General features: G+C 37.4%; 1 protein-coding gene across 30 annotated transcripts in view; it reads left to right on the plus strand.

The window, feature by feature from the left end:
* The window catches only part of KLF12 (KLF transcription factor 12), a 453,354-nt gene that overhangs the window by 180,088 nt on the left and 249,958 nt on the right, over positions 1-23,308 (plus strand). For all 30 annotated transcript variants that reach the window (XM_086710407.1, XM_086710520.1, XM_086710513.1 and 27 more), the window contains one exon: positions 20,404-20,493. In XM_086710407.1, coding sequence (XP_086566533.1) covers positions 20,404-20,493 — 90 coding nt within the window. The remainder of the gene's footprint in view (positions 1-20,403; positions 20,494-23,308) is intronic.

A 23,308-nucleotide genomic window follows, 5' to 3' on the forward strand; every position in this document is an offset into this window, starting at 1 on the left:
TCTGACTTTTGGATATTTAGGTTGCTTCCAAGATTTCATAATTACAAACAGCAGAGAAATAAATATTCTTTTGCACATCCTTAATTATTACCTTAGGATAAATTCCAAGAGTTAGAATTGCTGGAGCTAAAGGCCATGCGCATTTTATGGCTTTTAATATTTTTGGCCAAGTTGCTCTGTGGTTTATAGTCCCACCCACTAGAAGATGAGAGTGGCCTGCTCTTAATTAGTTTACATTGCAGCTGCATTGCAAGAACTTGGAAAAGAGAACTCAGTGGTATGAGATGCTCAGGTCCTAGCTTGAAGAGCATGCTATAATGGGGCTAAATAACCACCATCCTTTTCCTCTACGGGTGCCCCTTCCTGTCACCTCGTGCCTTACGGTTATAGTGGGAAGTTTTTGTGTATTTGGCCTTTTTTTAGAGAGGAGAAATGAATGGTGAAAAAAGGAAGGGGAATGTTGGATCACGTGTGTGAATGTTCTCTGCATTCCCAGCCCAAGTGTGCAACGGGATCACGAACAGCCGTGTAGATTAAAGGCAGGGTCTCTGCATGGGTGATAACCGGCATTCCCATCTATCATCCCGGTCTGCAAACCTGATCAGTCTTTGTCTGTATGGGACTGTACAGAGGTAATCAGAGGCTGGAAGCCTTGCATCTGTTAGTTAGAAAAATCAAATTAGCACAATTTATAAATTTTGTGGAAGAATGGACAAGTGGGCTATCAAAAATAATTTGTGCTTATAAAATATAGTATTTCCTGTGGCGACTTGATATAAACATACTCCCCTGAAGATTCTTCCATCTGAAGCAAATACATGAGAAATTTATTGTCTTAGAAAAATGTACTTATAATGGTGGTAGCACTTACCATTAAAGTATAAAGATACTGACAATAACTTAGTTCACAACACTGCTTTTCGTGGTGGTTTTGTTTGTAACCTAGTCATGTTGAGAGTATTTGATCGTAAGGCAAAGTCTTTGGACTGGCAAGTCACAGTGGTGTCCTGAGATGGGTTACAGGTGTGCCTGAGGTGTCCCATCACTTGAGCCTTCGGGATTGTCTGCAAGGCCAGCCTTGTCTGATGACCCCACTGTGTAGTAGAGTCATTACCTGTTCTATAGATCCACAATGGAAAAACAGTTGGGAAACACCGCATATAGATCTGTTTTGGCCTTTGGCTTCCCTGAAATATTAAACTTCAGGTTCAGGTCAACGGTAATGTGTCTGAGCATCCTTTTACTCCACCTCATATAGATTACTCTGATACTATTTTGGAAGAATTGAGAAATCTAAAAAGTTTGGGGTATCTAGTAGAACTAGACCTACCTAAGGTTCTCATAGAGTGATTCTGAAATTCTAATACAGACTCCAGTGCTCTTTTGCCCTTGAAAAGCACGCCGAGGTAGGCTTGGTTTTGCACCTGTGAACTGTACCATGAACAGAGATGCGCAGATAGCCGTCGGTAAGAGCCATTGAGGAGCTTACTGTTGCGTGGACCTGCTTATTAATATTTGCGCTTCCTTGTAGACTGTGTTGCTCTGCATCCTTGGCTGCAGTTCACGTAGGTGTGAAAAAGTACCGAATACCTAGGCTTCCTCTTTAAGTTACACCGTAGCACAGACCATTTTCTCATTGTCTCAGCTTTGGGTGGAGGATTCTGAATGATATAAAATTAGACCTCAGATATTTGTCCTGGTAGTTTAGGAGGTGCTATCAGCGCTTTCGAGTTAGTTTCTCTATTTGTTGGCTTCCCTGGTAATAAATCGTAAAAGCAGGCCCATGAGTCGAGCCTCAGGCGCTGTTAACTGCTTATGTTCCTCTTTGTAATTGCACAGTGCCGGGTTTTTCCTCCCATGCATCATGGAGTAGTGTGCTCCTTTTTGCCAACCCTCTTGGATCTTTGCATTTGTCAACCAGGGAACCAGATCTTAGCACTCAAGCTGTACATGGTTTCTTACTTAAAAACTAATAGCCCAAAAAAGTGTAAATGTAGAATGCTGTAGCAGGTGATTACATTTAAACAGCTGTATTAGCATTGTATATTGCTTCTCTGTAACGTTTTCTGTCGAAATGTTAAAGGTGGCCCTATCCAGTATTTTGCATGAAAAAATTATCTATTGATGTTATTGCATCATATCAAGTACTAAATCATCAAAAGACTTTTCCATATAGAGAAATGGGATTATTTTGTTGAATACTTTTTAACTTAACGGATGGCTGGTAGAAGGAAAGTTTCCAAAAACATTGTTGAATGACTTCTGCTATTTTTTGGAAGTAGGCAGACTCACTACCTAAAACTGTTTTTTTGGTGTTCACATAATACATTATAAAATTGGAAACAGATTGAAAAGTTAAGGTTAGTCAAGGCAGAGTGCTGTGACTCAAAACCTGCAATTGTTTTTCCCTTCAGACATTTTTCAGAGACATGCAAATCAAAGTCAGATATGTACTTATAACAGATACAACTTATATATGAACATACACACACACACACACACATCCATATTCTTCTGATATCTTCTGGCATAAAAATAACTTTTATTGCCTTATTTAGTCGTATTTTAATCTTAAATATAACAAATACACTGGGTGACACTTTTCTTTATTGCCAGGAGAAAAATGATTAAATGCAGAATGATCTATTTGCCTGTATTTTAGATTATTAAACAATCCCTTCTACTGGTCTTGGCAAAATGTTCATAGTTAATGTTGGGTAATAGAGTAACATTTGAGTCACTGTTTTAAGCATGTTTAAACAATATATATAGTGTGGGAGACTCGTCTGTTTCTTCAAAACTCTCAGGCTAGCATCTTACTACTTTGATGGTTTTATAGACTTGGCAATAATGGTTGTTTTCAGGAATCACCATTCTTGCATGTATCTAGATATTATTTCTGATGTCCTCTGAATAAAGTAAGCATGCATTCTTGAATTATCCATTTATTTTTTAACTGCTTTTTTGAGGCTACTCTAAAGAATATATTCTTGTTTTCAAATTTAAAACACGCAATTTGAGATTAAACTTAAACCAGAGCATTTTTTTAATTAGCTTTATTTTTAGAGCAGTTTCAGGCTTACAGCAAAACTGAGCAGAAAGTATGGAGAGTTCCTATGTACCCCCTGTCTCCTCCACCCATGCACAACCTCCCCTACTATTGACATCCTGCCCCACAGTGGGATATTTGTTAGGGTCAGTGAACCTATATTGATACATAAGTATCATTCAAAGTCCACAGTTTACAGTGCGGTTTACTTTTGGTGTTGTGTATTCTCTGGGTTTGGACAGATGTATAATGACATGTACCCACATTGTACTTTCATATAGAATAGTTCCACTGCCCTAGAATTCCTCTTTGCTCTTCAAGTTTATCCTGCAGTCTTCCTTCACCCCTAGAAACCATTCTTTTTTTTTTTTTTTTTCTTTTTTTACTGTCTCCATAATTTTACCTTTTCTGGAATATTATGTAGTGGTGATCATGCCATATGTAGCCTTTTCAGATAGGCCTCTTCCACTGAGTGATATACGTTTATGTTGCATCCATGTCATTTCATGGCTTTATGGCTTATTTCTTTTTAGCGTTGATTAATATTCAATTATTGAGATGTACTACAATTTATTCATTCACCTACTGAGTGACATCTTGGTTGCTCTCACATTTTGGCAATTATGAATTAACACTATTATCAACATCCCTTTGTAGGTTTTTCAGTTCATCCCATTTTCAGTTCATTTGGATAAATTTCAAGGAGTGTGATTACTGGGTCCTATAAGTAGTAAGAGTATGTTTACTTCTGTAAGAAAGTAGCTATACCATTTTGCATTCTGACCAGTAATTATGAGAGTTTATGTCACTGTACATTGTTGTCAGTATCTGGTATTGTCAGTGTTTTAGATGTTGGCCATTTGAATAGATGTAGTGATCTTGTTCCAATTTGCAATTCTTTAAAAAAAATTTTTTTTTTTAATGTTTACTTTTCAAGGAGAGAGAGACAGAGTGTGAGCGGTGGAGGGGCAGAGAGAGAGGGAGACACAGAATCTGAAGCAGGCTCCAGGCTCTGGGTTGTGAGCACAGAGCCCGATGCAGGGCTCGAACTCACAAACTGTGAGATCATGGCCTGAGCCGAAGTCGGATGCCCAACCGACTGAGCCACCTAGGCGCCCCAATTTGCAATTCTTTAATGACCATATGATACTGAACATCTTTTTATATGCTTTCTTGCCATCTGTTTATCTTCTTTGATGAAGTATCTTTTAAGGTCTTTGGTCGATTTTTTAATCAGATTGCTTGTGTTCTTATTTTTGAATTTTAAAAGTTCTTTATATGTTTTGGTGCTTGATGCCCATACAAGTGGGGGTGGATCTTTTTTACTCTACTGATTCAAATGCAATCTCTTCTGGAAACACTCTCACAGACACATCTATGAATAATGTTTTACCTGCTATCTGGGCATGCTTTAGCTAAATCAAGATGATGTATAAAATTAGCCATCATAAATATTCTTTGTCAAGTTGAGAAACTTCCTCTCTAATCCTAGTTTATAGATGTGAATTGTATCCAGTTGGTTGATGGTGCTGTTGAATTCAATTCTGTCCTTGCTGATTTTCTGTCCACTGGATCTGTCTACTTCTTTTATCTTTTTTCTTTCTTTCTTTCTTTCTTTCTTTCTTTCTTTCTTTCTTTCTTTCTTTCTTTCTTTCCTCTCTCTCTTTCTTCCTTTCTTCCTTTCTAAAGTTTATTTATTTATTTTGAGAGAGACTGAGTGTGAGTTGGGGGCAGACGGGGAGAGAGAGAATCCCAAGCAGGCTCCACCCTGCCAGCATAGAGCCTGACTTGGGGCTTGAACTCATGAACTGAAAGATCATGACCCCAGCTGAAACCAAGAGTCGGATGCTCAACCCACTGCGCCACCCAGGTGCCCCTGTTCATTTCTGATAGAGGGGTGTTAAAGTCTACACCTGTAATAGTGGATTCACTGATTTCTCCTTGAAGTTTTACTTATGATTTTGCCTTATATATTGTGATGTTCTGTTGGTAGACACATACAGATTAAGGATTGTTTTGTCTTGGGGAGTAGTGACTCCTTTATCATTATGTTATATCTTTCTCCACCCCTTTACTTTTAACGTATATGTGTCTTTGTGTTTAAACTGGGTTTTCTGTAGGCAACATATAGCTAGGTCTTTTTTTTTTTTTGATCCACTCTGACAATTTCTGTCCTTTAGTTGGTATGTTTAGACCATTAATATGTAAAGTAATTATGTATGTAGTTGGATTAAATCCACCATGTTGGTTACTACTTTCTATTGCCATTGTCGTGTTCTTTGTTCCCATTTTTTTCTTCCACATTTTTTCTAGTTTTTGTGGTCTTAATTGAACATTATATATAATTCTATTTTCTCTTCTTTCTTAGCATATTAGATTTCTTTTTAAATTATTATAGTGGTTGCCCTAGAGTTTGCAACATACATTTACAACTAATCCAAGTCTACTTTTAAATAATATTATTCTGTTTCATGGGTAGCGTGAATGCCTTATAATATCAAAGGATGCCTAATTCCTACCTCCTGTTCCTTGTATTAGCCCATCCAAGGGATTGTTCATTTCTGTTACAGTGTTTTCTATGATCACTAGCATTTGTTTTTGAGTCTTTTTTTTTTTTTTTAGAAGTTCCATTTCTCTGCTTATATTATCCATCCATTCTTCATGTTGTCTGCCTTTTTTATTAAAGCATTTTAAACATAGTTTTGGGGCACCTGGGTGGCTTAGTCAGTTAACTCTTCAACTCTTGCTTTCTGCTCAGGTCATGATCTCACAGTCAGTGAGATCAAACCCTGCATTGGGCTCTGCACTGAGTGTGAAGCCTGCTTGGGATTCTCTCTCTCCTCCCTTCCCCCACCATCCCTCTCTTGCTTATGGATGCACATGTTCTCTCTCCCTCAAAATAAATAAATAAACATTAAAAAAAAATAAATCATAGTTTAAAATTTTCTGGTCTCATTACTTCAGACTTCCTGCATATTTGACTGGTTCTGATGTCTGTTCACTCTCTTCAAATTGCCTTTTAGTATGCCTTGTAATTTGTTGTTGAAAGATAGACATGATATAAATGAACTGTAGTAAATAGGCTTTTAGTAATGGTGAGGTATAGGGAGAGAAGTAGTGTTCTGTAGTCCTATGGTTAGGTCTCAGTGTTTGGGTGAAACTGTGCCTCTTGACTATGAACTTCACCAGTGCTTCTCAGCTTCCACCCCCCACCCCTCTTCTATGAACAGAATGGTTGGAGGGGGCTGCAGTTGTGTATTTCCCTTCCTGCAGGTAGGTTAGGTGCTAATAAGACCCCAACAGGGGAGGCTCTGGTAAGGACTTATCCTAAGGGCAGGCCTTGTTAAGAAGAATTTGGTGCTCTGACATTTTTCAATTGAAATGAAGGGATAGTATGAAGGGACTTTTCTCACATTCACTGTAAGAACATGGTACAGCTCCTGGAGATAAAGCTCTCATAACTGCATTCCGTGGGAGTTTTTAACTCAGGCTGTCCACCCTGAGCCTCCAGTAACTCTTCTATTACAGTTCAGTTTTTCTTCCACATTCTTCCACTGTCCATCACTGGGTCCCGCAGGTTTTGTTCAAGGGCTTTTTGCCCTGGTAAGGCGTGATTCTCTACATCCTTTTGTCTTTACAGTTTTTAGGGCAGCAGTTGGCCTTATGACCTCACTTCTTCGATGGATCTAACAAAGTTGTGATTTTTGTTTATTTGGCTTTTTACTTGTTGTTACGACTGCTTGGTGACGTTAAACTGGTTATGTGGTGGCCTGGAAACTGAAAGTCCCTGAGGATACTTTTAGTTCTTCCAAAAATGCAGCATTGAGAATCCAGTTCTTTTCCTCTTAACTCTCTAGGAATTTCCTCAAATAACAATTCCAGGATTGTTATGTAATCAGAGATCTGTACAACAAGCAGAGAGTGTAGTTGTTGGTGGTTATTATAAGATACTACACTTTGTTTCAAAATCTGATGAGTGGAAAGCTTTCTGTTCCTATACTTTTTCACACAAGAGCAGAAAAGATTGATATTTCAAAAGACTAAAATCTTTTAAAATTTACTCACTGCTGCTCTATGTAGTAAAAATAAATAAATAGAAGTATGTGGCCCATAACTGCTTTTTTCAGGATGCTAAATTCTTGGCACAAGATAATAGTATCATGTGTCCATTTTTCTATTGTGGAATTGCCTAGAACATAATTTGCAGACTGAATAGCAGTATAGCACAGATCTCTCTGCATAATGAAAATATTTGCAAACAATTGATAGCCCACGTGAAGCAATATAACAGGATTCAATGCCTCAATTACAAATATAATTTAGACACTAACTTACTTTCAATTTCACTTACAAGTTTTTAGATTTGCAGTAGTTAAATGTTAGCTGTAGCACGAATGTACACATGAGTGACTATGCATGTGTGTGTGTGCATGCGCTTTCCTGGCTAGAAAAATGATGTGACACTTATATACTTTATGAGAGAATCTGAATAAAAACATTGATTTCTCTCCTTTGGTTTCTCTCATCTGTTCTTCTTTTAATCTGTTGCTTTTTTATCTCAAAATTTGAACACTCACGTATTTCTTTTAATTATACAGAAACGTGAAATTCATAAAAAGTGAGAAAATTTGTCAAAGCAAAAATGAAAACTATCTCTCCATGCCCTTTCACCTGTAATTTTGAATGTGTATCCTTTTAGTTCTTTCTGTCCATCTCCCTCCTCTTTTCTTTATCTCTCTTGCACTCTCTCTCTTGGTATGAACTTTGGTTTTAAACATGGCAACATAGTCTTCTGTCATCCCTTTTTTCACTTACGATCGTCCACCAACTTCAAGACAAAAACCTACATATCATAAATTTAATGCATAAATATTCTTCAGTGGTTTGTGTATCTCATCATCCATTCAACTAGTTTCCCATTGTTTGGCATTTAGATGGATTCTTTTTGCTTTTTTGTTTAAATACCGTAAGCAGTTTGGTGTTATACACACTTAACATATGTGCTTGTTTGGTGATTTTCTTAAAGAATAGCATTTGCTTTCATTGTTTGTACAGAGATGCTCATAGGCCTTGATGTTTCTCATCTACTTGTGTGTTTTCAGCTTTTTACAGAGTTTAGTAAGCTTTTAGGTTAATGTTGAAATAGAAAATTGCTTTTTGTGGTATTTGAGGCTGTTGTTCCTATAATTTTATAACATTCAAAAGGTGGTGATGGTTTACAGTGATCTGATCGTTAGGAATAAACCATGTACTTGTGAGCACGATAAACTTTACCTTGCTTTGCCCTTTTAAATCTAGCAGCAATATCTTTAATTTTAAAGATAGCGTTTATCTGACATTATGTTGAAAAATAATGCTTCTAAAATAAATCTTTGTATTTAAGTAATCATACTTGTTAATTATATGTTTAAATATATTACATGATAAATATAGTACATAACCTCATACATATATATAACCACATATATGTAACTTATATATAGTACTTTACCTCTTTTATAAGTCACTTTCAATTCTTATGTACTAATAGCCTTATTTTATGACTTTTCCATTATTTAACTCTCTTTATGATGCAGTTGAATTTTCTAAGGGTTCCTTGTGGCCTTAGAATCCTGATATCTATGAAGAAAAGTAAAGTGTAAAACATGATCCAGTAAACCAGATATAGAGCTAAGAATTAAAGCTCTGTCTTCTAGATTCTTGTTGCAGGTTGCATTGCCATATTTGGGTAATTACAGTTTCTTTGGGGATTTTTGAGGCTACTTGGGTTGGTTCTTACCAGCCATGTCTAAGAATGGGTCAGGAGAGCTTCCTAGAATTGCTATATTAATACTGAAATTCTCCAGGTTTCTTTCAGGCCCTTGTAGCTTGAACTAAAGAGCAGATTCATAGCTCCTTCCTGGGATCTTTGCATTTGTTTAGTGGGAAAATTAGAAAGGGTTTTGGAAGGAATTTAAACAAAATAATAAAACCATCTTAGAAAACTAATTTCCCAGCAGGTGTGTTTTAAAGTAAACTATAGATATTCTTTATATCGGATATTACTTTCTTTTAATATTGCGGTAGTGTTTATATTATTGGGCAATAAAATTCAACATAAAATTAAGATTCTTTCCTAATGAGTTTATAATATCAGTAATTACAAAATAGTGCTTCTTAAGTAGGGGCACCTTCCTCCTCTCACCATCCCCCTCCCTTTGACATTTGGCAATTCCTGAGGACATTTTTGGTTGGTACAACCGTGGGGGTGAGAGAGTGCTACCAGGGTCCGGCGGTAGGAGGGAGGGAGGCTGCCAAACATTTTACAGTGCACAGGAGAGCCCCAACAACAAAGAAGTCTAAATGTCCATCTGGTCTAAATGTCCATCTCGCAGATGTTGAAAAGCCCTGGTCTAGAAGAATATTTGAGTGATGGCATTAGACTTCCTAAGCAGGGCATATTTATTCTCTTATATGCAACATTTATGTTAGCCATATTCAGTAGCAAGTAGCAGAAAAAGGTAATAGAAACTTCCTGGGTACAGTCAGTTATACAGGTTCAAAATTATACTGTTTCTATTTTTATGGGTCCAATTTATTAAGAGGCTGACAGGATATTCAAGGCCTGAGTAAATGCCGTGCACTTCTGTAATTCCTTAATAAAAACGTGTACTTCAGATTTCTGTTGAATGTATTTTGTTTCTTTTTTGACTTTCATTGTGTTACATTTTAGAATTTGGAAAGTACCCATAAAAGGGGAAGAAAAATAGCCCTGGATTTAATTTATATACACATGCACACATATACATACCTTAGAGAATTTCTAAGATGGGATAAGGATGGTTGATAAAATGAGGAAGTACAGGGATGGGTGGGGGGAGGACGTTGATGATGACGGCAGCATAGATAATGACATGAAGGTGTTAATATCACCGACTTCATACATTTTAAACTTTCAGCCATTTGCATTTATTGTATCTTCTCTGTGGTTCTTTTGTTTTCCCCCATATAATTTTGAAAGTTTTACACATTTCAAATTACAGGCGCCTCTGTAGGTATCTTCTCTAGTAACATACATGTGAGATATGTTGTAGTAGTAAATATTTTTCTTTAAAACAGTGTACTTCTGGGCAATCATGTGAAGGGGAACCAGAAAGAAAGGTTACTGTAGCACTGCATCAAATAACATTTGGTTACTGGGAAGGGCTATATGACACTTTCTGGTTGTGTTTAGTAGTTAGAGATGTTAAATGCCCTCATTGGGGTGCCCAGGGAGAGGCAAGTTGTGACCTTATCTAATTGGTGCACATCGTCAGTTTTAAACAGACAAAATAGTTCATTCTTGTCATTCTTCTGAGCAAATATATTTTAATTGTGTAGCTCAGTTATCCTTCAGTTTCCATCATCACTATTTTTAAATAAATTTACCATTTCCATTCTACTTTTATAATAACTATAGAGAATGTACACAGAAAACTGAATGGGTTCTGCAGAATCAAGCAAAAATCAGATTAGAACATCCATACCTAAAAGTAAGTTTGGAAAGAATGGGTAAGATAGTATTCCTATTACTACTACTAACTAAAATTAATTAATATAGCTATTACCATAAAAGACTTGTGCTGAAGCATTTTCTGTGATTATCTCAATGAATGAATCCTTAAAACAGTTCTGTGAAGCAGAAAGTTATCTGCATTTTACATATAAGAAAACTGAAACCATAAGAAGGTTAAACACCAAACAAGTGTTTTGAGTCTAACCCAGGAAGCGTATTCATTGAGCCCGTGTTCTAGGCAATATTCTGTTCTTATTCACACTTGTGTGCAATTATGAAAGCATCCAGAAAAAAAGCGTAGAAAGGAAGAGAGAGTGCTTTTAAAAGGTAAACGATCAGGTAGTGTGAATTCTTGGAGATGGTATTGGGATAAAATGAAAGTAGGTGTGTAATAGTATTGCCAATAACAATGTCGACTTAGGACAGGATTTGGATTATACATCAATTTTAATTATTACACCTGAAGACATCATTTGGGAAATGTGGAAGAATCACAGTTAGAGGTGAATATACTTGGAAACTGACAGATTACGTTTTGAGTTGAGCCTATGCATTTGGCAGTCAGCCAGTAATGTCTTCACTGCATTCCCAGGATCCAGAGTATTGGGGCGGGGGTGCGGAAAATGGAGGAAATGCATGGCCACTTTGTGATATATGTGACATGACTGGCCAGACAATGCAAACTATTGCAGCTTCATTGTTGATACAGTCTTTTAATAGCAATTATTTTTGCTGCATTTTTTGACAACATGGCTAACACTGCATAGTGCTTTTACATGCTTTGACAATCTTTCTTGGATGAAATAACCTGTAAAATTCATTGTTTGCTACCGTTACTTTTTTGAAATGTGTTAAGAACCAATATTGTGCCTAGAGTTTTCAAGTAATATTATATTTGGTACAAAATCTTAATAAATGTTTACAGCATAAAATAAAGGAGTGAATAGTAGATTCTTTGAGAAAAAGACAAAAGCTAGTTTACTTGTTTGCAGTTTACACATCTTTCTGGCCATGGAGGAGACCGCTAAGGTCAAGCTTTCTCTTTTTGTTTTCATTAGAATAGTCATAATAAAAAAAAAAAATTAACTTGGATTTTTAATTCTCCCCAAAATCCTTTTACTTATTCCTAACTTCAGTACTGTTTCTTCAGGCTGTGCTGGAGACAAACACTCAACAAGCCCATGTTTTAATAAGATAATCCATTTGAATTTGATAAGGAGCCTTTTGACATCATTGTAGACCAGGAAAGGTGGAAGTATAGGTCAATAGTCATTTCCCTTGTTTCCTGCAGAAAATAAATGACTCAATACTCGATAGTAATCTTACTTTTCTCTAGACACAGAAGACCAGTGTTGTTATTTCATTACATAATCCAGTCAGTGTTCTGGATGTGTTTTCATAATTATCCATGTGATTTTCATAAAGGGTAATGGCTGATGAATATATTAATGTACGGTCCTTTTAAACTTTCTTTGGCAAATATCTGGTTTTGTTTTTTGTTTTTGTTTTTTTAAGTTTCAGTAATCACAGAAGTCTGGAAAACTTTACAAATCCTGGAGACAGTGTTAGTAAAAGCAGAGTTAGTTCTTGTCTTGAATATATAGCTAATAAAATGATATATGTTTGCTTTATTTCAACCAAACCTGTGTTTCTAAGTTTGGATAAATCTGACTTTCTGTATCTCTTACAAGATCTGAACATAATCTGTCTAAGAGAAATCTTCCTCTGTGTGTAACAGATCTTGAGTATGCAAAAATGTTGAAATTAAATGATATACCCAAATATTCGTGTTTCCCAGAGTACAGTAGGTCCTTTAAGGGATATTGGAGGAATATATGATGTGGTTGGCTTTTCCTATTGAATTTCCTGCCTTCACCTTCGTGAACAGTCTACAAAAATCAGCGCCATTCTTGACACTCCCTCTCGCTCTATCACCACACTCTCTCCTCCTCGTCAGTCATCAAAGGTGGTTCATTCTACCAGTGAACTATTTCTCAAACATTTTTCCTCCTCTCTCTTCCCCTTGCCATGGCCATCAGTCAAACCCTGACCACCTCTCCCCTGGGCTGCTGGGGTAGCCTGTGAACTGGCTCTTCTTTCTGCATCAAGTCCTATATGTTTAAAGGGCATCTTCCAAATGAATTCTAGTGCTGTCTTTCGAAACACAAAGCTTAAACATACCATGTTTTGCGTAATAAGCCTTCACAACTCTCAGTCACATATTGCCCAAACACATTTCTTCGGGAGCTTTTCTGTCTTGTTCACTTAGGCCTCTAGTAGCTAGCATATGTGGCATTAACGAAACACGTTGTAATGAATAAATGAAGATGCCATAACGTATAAGACCCCTTACCACTTGACCCAAAGTTACCTATCTGATCTCCTCTCGAGTTTCTCTTCCGATAAGCAGTATGTTCCAGCCACACCAAATGTTTTACCATTCTTCCTACATGTGGGCATTTTATAGCCCTAACATTGTGCTTATCCTTTTCTTCTCATCTGTCAGGAATCAATGATCACCCAGGCAGTTAGACCCAGGGGAATGAATTGACCTTATGTCTGCCTATAGTTATTGTTTTCATTAGCCCAACAAATATTTACTGAACACATACTATCTCTTAGACACAGTTATAAGTCTGGGGGTAGGGATACTGTTAGTGAACAAAAAGATAAAGTCATGCCCTTTCTGGAACTTACATTCTAGTGTAATAGCAAATCAAGAATTTGTCAGGTGATGATGGATATAAAGATGGAATAGAAGACACAGGCCCAGACGAGAGAGCATTTTTTTTTAATGATTATGTTTGAGAGAGAGTGTGCTTGTGCATGTGAGTGGGGGGAGGGGCAGAGAGAGTGTGGGATAGAAGGCCCAAAGTGGGCTACATGCTTTATAGAGAACCCAACATTTGACATGGTTAAAATGTAGTTGAGGGGAATAGTACCAAATGGGATTGGGTAGTGGGTTTGAAGTACATTGGACAAATAATCAGAGGGACCTCCTGTAGGACAGGGTAAGGGCTTTGGACTGGTCTCAATACTCTGCCTTCAGTGTACCCCTAATCAGCATGACTCTGCCTTGATGCTCCAGCCCTGATTCCAGCCTTTTGTTAGATCAGGAGCCTGAAGCGCACTAGCCAGAGTGGCTTTGGTGGCTCTGGGCTCTTGCAGCTTTGCAGCCAATGTCTGACTACTCAGCAGTTGATGCTCTCTATCCCTGGTAGCAGTGGGAGGTAGACTTAGCCCCAGCGTTAGACCACCTACCATCTTGGGCAGATTCCCTCATCTCTCTGAACCTGTATTTTCTTGTCTAAAATGGACATAGTTTAAAAAAAAAAAAAAAGGCTGTTAGAGGGATAAATGACTAGAATGTAACCCTGTAAAACTTTCTCTCTTGTGTTCACTGATAGACCCTAAATGCCTAAACCATGCCTTGTACTAAGTGTTTTTTGAGTGAATCCGGAAATGTATGTTTGAACCATGTATAAAGCACATGAAACAGCACCCAGTACATAAATGCTCAGTGCACAGCAGCTGTTGTTATTATAGTTGTTCGTGTTTTTATTTTTAAAATGATGTTCCCTGTGATCATACTGTAGTTGTGTTGCAACTGTTTTTCCCATGTGTGGGGCTTGTCTACTGCAATGGCCATTCTGCCTGGGCTCATGGTACCTGCTTTCTGTGTTTATACATACGCCTAGGGAAGCGGGCTTGGGCTGGGCACATGCTTTCTGATTCCTGTTCGCTCTGTTCCCTAGCTCTGACCTCAGAATTAGTTTCTGCTAGCCCTGGAGAGACTCTTGTTTCTGGCTTCCTTTTCCAGAACTGAACTCACTTCTCCCTCAGGTTTGTTTGTTTGTTTGTTTGTTTGTTTATTTATTTATTTATTTAGATATCATTGACAAACAACATTCTATTAGTTCCAATTCTATTAGTTCTATTAGTTCCATTAAGTGATTTGATGTTTGTATATATTGTGAAAAGATCACACAGTAGGTCTAGTTAGCATCGGTCATCTTACATAGCAAAAATTTTTTTTTCTTGTGATGAGAACTTTTAGCATCCATTCTAATAGCAGTCTTCAAATATGCAATGTTTATTAAATATAGTCACTCTGCTGTGTATTACATCCCTATGACTTACTTGTTTTATAACTGGAAGTTTGCACCTTTCGACCACCTTCCCCCACTACACACACATACATACTCTGCCTCTTGCAGCCACCAGTCTGTTCTTTGTATCTATGAGCTCATTTTTTTTTTTTTTTTAAGATTCTATGCATAAGCAAGATCGTTTGATATTTGCCTTTCTGTGACTTACTTCATTTGGCATAACATCCTCAAGGTTTATCTGTGTTGTTGCAAGTGGCAAGATTTCCTTCCTTTTTATAGCTGAGTAATTCTTTTATCTTTACATGACATCAAGACTACTTGTGCGCTCATCCTGATAGCCAAATACCTGCTCCTGCGCTTTAGATCTCTCCCTGCAATGTTAACACCTGTGTGGCTACACTGAAGTTTTGTCGTTCCCCGCCCCCCCCCCCCCCCCCCCCCCCGGCTCCTGGGGAGTTGCTGGTGGGTTGGCACTTCTCTTGCCATGATATTGTCCTGGATTTTTACCTGGTTTCTGTGCTTCCGTCTTTGGCCTGCCCCTGTTATTTGCCCCAGTGCCTCATGATTCACAGATGTGGCGTGGATGGAATGAAGTGACTTTGGCATAGCAGAGACCCTCACTGCATGTTTATGGAGAGATCTGGCTAACTCACAACCCCCAAGTGTGTGCAGTTCTTCAGAATACGAATGACAAAAATAACATTCTACTACACTTTGTATTAATGCTGGGGTGGGGTGTTGTTTGGAATCTCAGTTGACATTTTTAAAATATCAGTGTGAACTGCATCGTCGTGGTAATTTAACACTTTGCCAACAAAGGAAACAGTGTGATCCTTACTATCAGGAAAATATAAGTTGCTGCATGGCAAATACTGTTTTACCAGTCCTTATGAGAGACATAATGTGAGGTATTTATGGAAGGGTTTTGTTTATAAGAGTAAAGACAGATATTTTGGAGTAATGTGTGTATGGATCATTGAAATCACTGAAGGGGATTTCAGCTGAGATTCCACTGGGTCTCTAGTTTAGCTCTTAGTTCTGCCAGTATGGTCATCAATGTGATGTCCTCTGTCCCATGCTACAAAGGAGTGGAAGAGGAAAGGCTGGGACAGAATGGCAAAGTAGGTTTGAACTGATGTTTATTTGGTACCATTTGAGGTACTTTGATTATGCATATGCCTGTACCAAATTGATTAGTCATTGTGAGGATATGTGAGCTTAGAAAAATATACTTTTACACTTAACCTAAGTGATTATAAATTAAATGCCCAGCTATCTCTCTCTTGAGTATCTGTCCAGTGTAGGAGATGAAGTTCCTGTATCATGCAAGTACATGAAGCTCTTGCGAAAATATTGAATGAGCCACCAACGGTATATGAATATTTTCAAAACACTGGGTAGCAGATGAGATTACCATAGATTTTTCTGGATGTTGAAATCAGGATGGGATTGACTTGCTAAATTAATTATGAGATATTTCTAGGATAGGATGTATAATCTCATAAAGCCAAGAAAATATGTTGAAAGTTTAAAGAAAGAAGAAAAAGGAGATAGCTTTGAAACCATGGTTTTATTTAACCTGTTACTGGTATTTCCCCAAATGTTGATTCTCATCAGTGACCAGAAGGTATACATTCAGTTCACCTACTAAATCAGCTCAATTCTGAGAGGAGCTGTGCACTGAGGTCCCAGAGCTCCTGAGGGAGAGATGGCGGGGGAGGGGGAGGAGGGGGCAAGGAGTAAGTATGGGGGAGGGCGGAAGAATTGGTTTGGAACAGAGGGATAATGCTTAATAATCTTGAGACCTTGGACAGTTTAACCTCCTTGTGTCTCAGATGCCTCATCTTCAGATAACACAGCCTTGACCTCTGGGGTTGCTGTAAGGACTAAATGAGTATCTCTTGGTACAAGGCCTCATCCTTAATAAATATGCAAATATTACGTTTTATTGTTATGTTTGGTACCAAGATAATAAGAAAATGACTGTTTTTGTATGCTATGATGTGTTTTGTTGCATAGCGTTAGATATCTGAAACTGTTGGCTGAGTGTAATTCTAATTTCTTAGGTTTGTTGATCCTCACCTATAAAAAGCAAGAGGAATTCACTGATTCTCTAGTGTTTCAGCACAAGTTTGGGGTTGTGATAAAATAGTTGCGTTTTCTCCAAAGAACCAGATGGCCCACGGTCAAGAGGAGAGAGAAGAAAAGACTTGCATTTTGGGAGGACGAGGGGAGATAGATTGTAGTAGTTGCCCTGGGAACGTTACTTCCCCATTCTGTGTTTTTATTTATTTATTTATTTATTTATTTATTTATTTATTAAAAAAATTTTTTTTAACGTTTATTTATTTTTGAGACAGAGAGAGACAGAGCATGAACAGGGCAGGGGCAGAGAGAGAGGGAGACACAGAATCTGAAACAGGCTCCAGGCTCTGAGCTGTCAGCACAGAGCCTGACGCAGGGCTCGAACTCACGGGCCGTGAGATCATGACCTGAGCCAAAGTCGGATGCTTAACCGACCAAGCCACCCAGGCGCCCCCCCATTCTGTGTTTTTATGAGATGATCATTGAGTATCGGTCCCAATTCCTGCACATTCCATTCAAAATATTTTGTGATGTTAGGATCACTGAAGTTTGTGCTTGTACTGGTTGAATTAGGAGAGCTGCTGTCAGCTGGACTTCTGTGTTGCAGATCTTACCTGGCAAACAGGAAGGTCCAGACACAGTTCTCATTCAGTGCACATGTAATTGGTCAACAGCGAGCTAATAAATCTGATGGTAACTTTTGCTTTAATTAATAAAATGTACTCATGCAAAACAAGTAATTTAAGTGTATACGCATATGTGTGTACCTGATAATATGCATATATACACACGTATATAAATTATATAGAGTTTTATAATATTAAAATGCTTATTACAACATAAATATAGGAAGAGTACCATGTTACTAAAATTGATGACTGTGTAATTTTATTTACCTCTTGGGAATCAATTGAGCTATTGATTCCACAGCAAATGTGTTTTGATTAAGATCATGGCGAGATATGTTTGACAGCAATTTCAAATTATTAGAGTTTATTACATATTCAAAGTCTACAGTCAACTGAGATGGTATGTATCTGATTTTAGCTTAGAGAGATAAATCTATTATTTTGTTTCAGGTACTATATCCTCTATACAATTACCATGTGCCTTATAAAAACCCTACCCTTTCTGGGCTGGTCTGGAATATGGTATGATGCTCAGTGTCTATGTTTATATTAAATAGGGTTAGAATCATGAATGTAGAGATTAATGTGCTTTATAAATATTTACAGTATTGCTTTCAGGCATATATACAGATTGAATCTGCACTAGTTGAGTTTAGTAGTTAATGATTGGTTTTTTAGTTGTGAACATAGTTATTTATGGTGTTTATTATGACTGTGGCAGTGGATGATCCTGGAAAATCACGGAAAGGGAATTATTTCCAGAGAAAGCTTAATTCCTTGAAAAACTTTCAGTAGGTTTTATTTTTCCACTTTTGTATGAAACTCAAATGTACATCCTGTCTTTAACACATGTAGAATTATTCAAGAATAACAATTAAAAAATCATGAAAATACAGTGATATTTAAATGTGCTAAATGGAACATGGGCCCAATCAGGTTTTCATGATTTATCAGTTTTTAACTTCAAAGACTCTGGTTAGCTTGCATTTTTTAAACTAATGAGTTTATCACAGCCCGTGAGGAGCGTGGTGAAAGTATATCAGCTGTAAATTGGTACAAAGCACTAAAAGGGACATTAGCCTCTAATCAGATTCCAACAGTTCATTAAACCTGTCTTTCCAGAATCGCTCTTTGTCTTTTCCCTGCCTTTGCAAGGCATCTTCTTCCCTTTTCGTCTGGGCAAGACCTCCTCTGGGGTAGGAAGCAATATCAACTCATTCTTCATTGTCTACCAAGCAAACAGCCTAGGGGATGCTTTGTTAGGGTAGGTGTCTGGCCGCTGTGAAGGGCAGGGGTGTTGAGGGCTGGCCGTCTGCGGGAAGGCTTTCTTGAAACTGGGTGGTTGCAAGCCAAGCTGGCTGCTTCCAATCACGGAAGCAAGTGGCACATTAGGATTTGAGATCCATGCCTGATGTGTAAACAACTCACCAGCCTCCATGAAAGGATTTCAAGCTTGGAACAAATTAACTGAGCTTGCCAGGGATACCACAGTTCTTTCTGCTCTGAGCTATTAGGATGCAAAATGCCTACAAAATATGGACGAGTCAAAAGCACAAATTTAAAAAAATGTATCCTGCCAGTTTTAATAATACTGCACATTTCTAAGAAAAGAACCTGACAGTAATTTTTCTTCTTTTTATTACCTGATAGGCTAGGTAGCATGGAATTTTTAAATGCTCATTAGTTAGCTCAAGAGTAAATTTGCTTTTTCTTCCTGTTGATGTCTCAGAGCAAATATTTGTGATAAGAGGCCCTATAAATTTTATTTCTTCTTTTTCTTAAACAAAAAGGAGTGGCAAGAAATAGAGATAATTAGAGCTTTACTATACTGCACTCTGTCGGTATTATTTGGTAATAAAAACATTTATGATTTGTCGAAGTGGGAGTTGTTTTTATTTAACTGTCTATTTGATAGAAAAGCAGCTATGTGAAGGGCAAAAACCTGCAGGTTTAGAAATGCTATTAACCTTTGTCATCATGTAGGCAAAATATTTGGAAACAGATCTCTTTTTCTTTTCATGAGACCACGTTAGTATCATGTGCTTATGTTCTGTGACTGAGTAAAGAAACCATTCTAAAAACTCAAGTCTAGTCATTTTTGTTTCTTAGTTTGGACAGGATATGAAGGTAAAATTGCCATTCTAAACATGTTTTAAAACATGATTTTGGCCTGAAGCAAGCACTGGTAAGTGTCTTTCTGACTCCCTTCATAGATTATTGACTTTAGAAAATCCCCAAAGCAGTGAAAAGTAGTAGAAAATAACCTTGATTTAATCTGTTTGTAAATATTGTTTGAAATTCTATTGAGTCACAATAGAAATAGGTTCTCCTTTAAAGAAGTGGCAAATTCAGCCAAACATACACCAAAACAGAAAACAAATTTATTTTTTGGTCACGACTTCAGCTTAAAAATTCATTCTGAATCCAAAATTTATACTAGTTGTTCTTGAAATAGATGTTTGGGGTGGATATATAGAAATTTTCATTTGATCTGAATTGTCATATCACAATTTAGTGTCCAGAATTATATTATCTTGGTTTTTAAATTATGTAGACTTTGATAATAATATGAGAGCATCGTCATTATTTTTATTTATTTTCCCTTTTATGGATTTCTGCACAATATAACCTCCAGAACTCAGGAAGAAGGAAACTTGTCTTCTGTGTCCCTCCACTACTGCGAAAGTGTGATGAATTGTTCCAGCCCTATATATATTAATGTTAAGGTTTCTTTACTCCAGTTTATTATAGTCTGACCTCCAACCCAGAGGTCAGCGAATCAGACTGATTAATTCAACTTCTTGGTCATTATTTCAAATGATAGTTCAGAAAGGGGGCATAATTGGTTATACTGCTATTCTCATTTAATTATACTTCATTGTTAAAAAATTAGGTTAGCAGTACTAAACGTACTACAGTGAAGGAAGACTCTACCAGATGTCCTGTTTTGAATGCTGTATAACGGACTTTCCCTCTCTCTCTCTTTTTTATTCTCAGAATATCAACACCTTTGAGAACAGAATGTTAATGCTTGATGGGATGCCGTCAGTCAGAGTCAAAACAGAGCTTTTGGAATCTGAACAAGGGGTAAGTTTCAATGACGCCCCACCCTCTTCTCTTTATGATAGTCGCAGTCATTTACAGAGCATATCGAAGTTTGCAGAACGGTTCTGATTTGCACTTGCCTGGCTTTTCTCTCTTAAGTAAAAATCACCAGAGACTGATTCTCATCCATTTGCGACTCAAATATTCCTAACCTGGAGAAGATAACTTCCTAAAATCAGGAAAGCACAGTGACCTTGTAACAACCATATGGTTTATTTAAATTAGTGAATGTTTTGAAAAGCTATTAAAAAATTCAGAGCAAAGAGGGAAGTATTAAAAAATAAGATGGGACTATAAACTCCATGTCAAAATGGCTTCTTTCTTTCTTGGGAAATTACAGAGTACAGGTATGAGAATGTTACTGTTTGTTGGATTGATTTCCCTTTTGACATTTGTATTTACCCTTTTAAACTTTATGAGGGCTAGAGGATAGTTGAGGAAATACAGGTCAGTGAGTTTGAAATGCGCATAAAAGCAAAAAAAAAGGCTTACTTAAGGATACATAGCGAAATTGACAAATTAACTCATGGCTACTGAAAATATGAAGACTTAAGAACACATCTTTAAAAGGATGTGGGTGATTTTATCATTAACATTTGTAGCTTCGCAAGTTAAAATTATAAGGGCAGTATGACTGCAGCATTGGCTGACCATGTTTTGTATTGAAGTGAGAAAGCATTGCTCCTGTGCCTGGGTACACTGCCTACCTATGCTGCTAACCTACCACCACTGAGACGGTACAGATGACCACAAAAAGTACATAAATTAGATACTTGATCTTGTTCGTATAGCTCTTATTCAAAAAAAGCAGAACATTGGCAATATTTTGTAAGTGAGCCATCAGAAGAAATTTCAAATATGAATAAAATTTCACTTATAAGAATCTGTGTGCATGTGGGACCCCATTCAAGGGGTTAGGATACTATTAAATGTTAAAAGGACTTGGTAATGAGGAACTGAGGTAATGGATCCAGCTGGTAGCATGTAGAGGGTTTCTCCAGTAACTTCCACATTCCTGAGCAATATAGGGCAGGGTGTATGGCATCCCAATGTATATTTCTCTTCCTCGCTCTAAGCCTGTGTCTGAAACAGACCCCCATCATGGGAGGGGATATCATTTCACCTTTATGTTCTGTGTTCGTTGTAGTAGCTCTGCAATGAACTTGGTGGGGTATGTCAACCAATAACGCACCTTCCCAGTTCTGTGTATGACATGATGACTCACCTGGGCTCATCCTAAAACTTAGGCAGTGGAGCATCGTGAAAGAAAGACTGTGTGGCAGCTGTTAACATCATTTGTTCATTGTAGACAAAGCTTCGGAAGAAGTCTTATGTTCATCTGGATTTTCTAGCCTGATTCATCAAGTTAAACTCTCTGTCCTCCCAGCCAAGTAGTTATTACCTTTGCTGTTTACCCTAACACAGGAAGGATTTGTTTTATTTCTTTGGAATTTCTGTTTACTTAATCTAGGTGCATGAGCCAGTTTCATAAAATTTCCAAAACCCCCTCATTTAACACATCGCATAGACCGTAGCATCTCATTCACAGAGGATAACTTTTTTTCATTGTCGATGACAAAATGAAAAAGTGGCATATTGCACATTGTTGCTTTTTATTCCACAATATATTCTTCAACTTGAATAGCAGTAAAGGTACTCAAGTCATGTGTGTTGGAGGAGGGCAGAAAAGTACAGAAGGCAGTCAGAGACCGCTAGTCAGAGCCACGATGGTGCATTGTGGTCACTGGTTCTGGGAATGTTTGGTGATATCAGGATATTTCTCTCTCCTTTATTATCAATTTATAGTTTTATAGTAAGTTTGAAAGATTGAGATGCACAAAAAACAAAAGCCAATAGTTCCAGAAGTTTTACAGTGTGAATAAGAACCTCAGGCCACATCATTTATGGAAAGTATTTCCTGCCCTTAAATAGAGACAGGAAAAATGGTAGGTTCATAGGTTTTACTTAATGCCTACTCATTAAAATCAATTTTTCCTTCTTGTGAATGGAGCTGATGTTAGTATTTTAACCCTAATTTAGATTATGTACCTGGAAGGAAGGGAGAGAAAACCCTGATTTTAGTCTTTTCTTTAGTTTTGTATTTCTTAAATACGTGGCAGATATAATTTCATTCTCTTTCACAGTAAAGCTTCAAGAGAAGTAGCCCACAGTGTTTAAGGGGATGTCTTATGACCTAATTATTTATGGAAAGCAATAATTTGTATTTAGTCACTTGCAATACTGTACATCAGTTCTTCTTTAAAGTTAGAATTAAATCTAGATTTTAGTGAACTTCACTCTTGGTCATTTTACTGGAGTTTTTAATTGGGGATAATGGGATGAGTAATATGCTGTATAATTTCAGAGTCAGAACTCTTTTTAGATAAGGAATGTTAGTAGGCTAAAGATTTCTTTATTTCAATCTTACAGGATTCTTTATTTTTTTAACTTTTAAAAATGTTTCATTTATTTTTGAGACAGAGACAGAGCATGAGCGGGGGAGGGGCAGAGAGAGAAAGAGGGAGACACAGAGTCAGAAGCAGGCTCCAGGCTCTGAGCTGTCAGCACAGAGCCAGACGCGGGGCTCGAACCCGCAAACTGTGAGATCATAACCTGAGCCAAAGTTGGACGCTTAACTGACTGAGCCACCCAGGCGCCCCTCAGTCTTACAGGATTCTTTTCTCATTTACTGATAAAAGCTGGTTGAAGTTTGATTCTTTGTAAGAAAATGTAAAACTTGGTGAAATTAAAATAATCACACGTGTGATTATCGGCTTCTGAAAAAAGATGAGCTGTT

The sequence above is a fragment of the Puma concolor genome, chromosome A1 (assembly GCF_028749965.1).
Source record: "Puma concolor isolate L17-30 chromosome A1, mPumCon1.1.hap2, whole genome shotgun sequence".
Taxonomy (NCBI): Eukaryota; Metazoa; Chordata; class Mammalia; order Carnivora; family Felidae; genus Puma; species Puma concolor.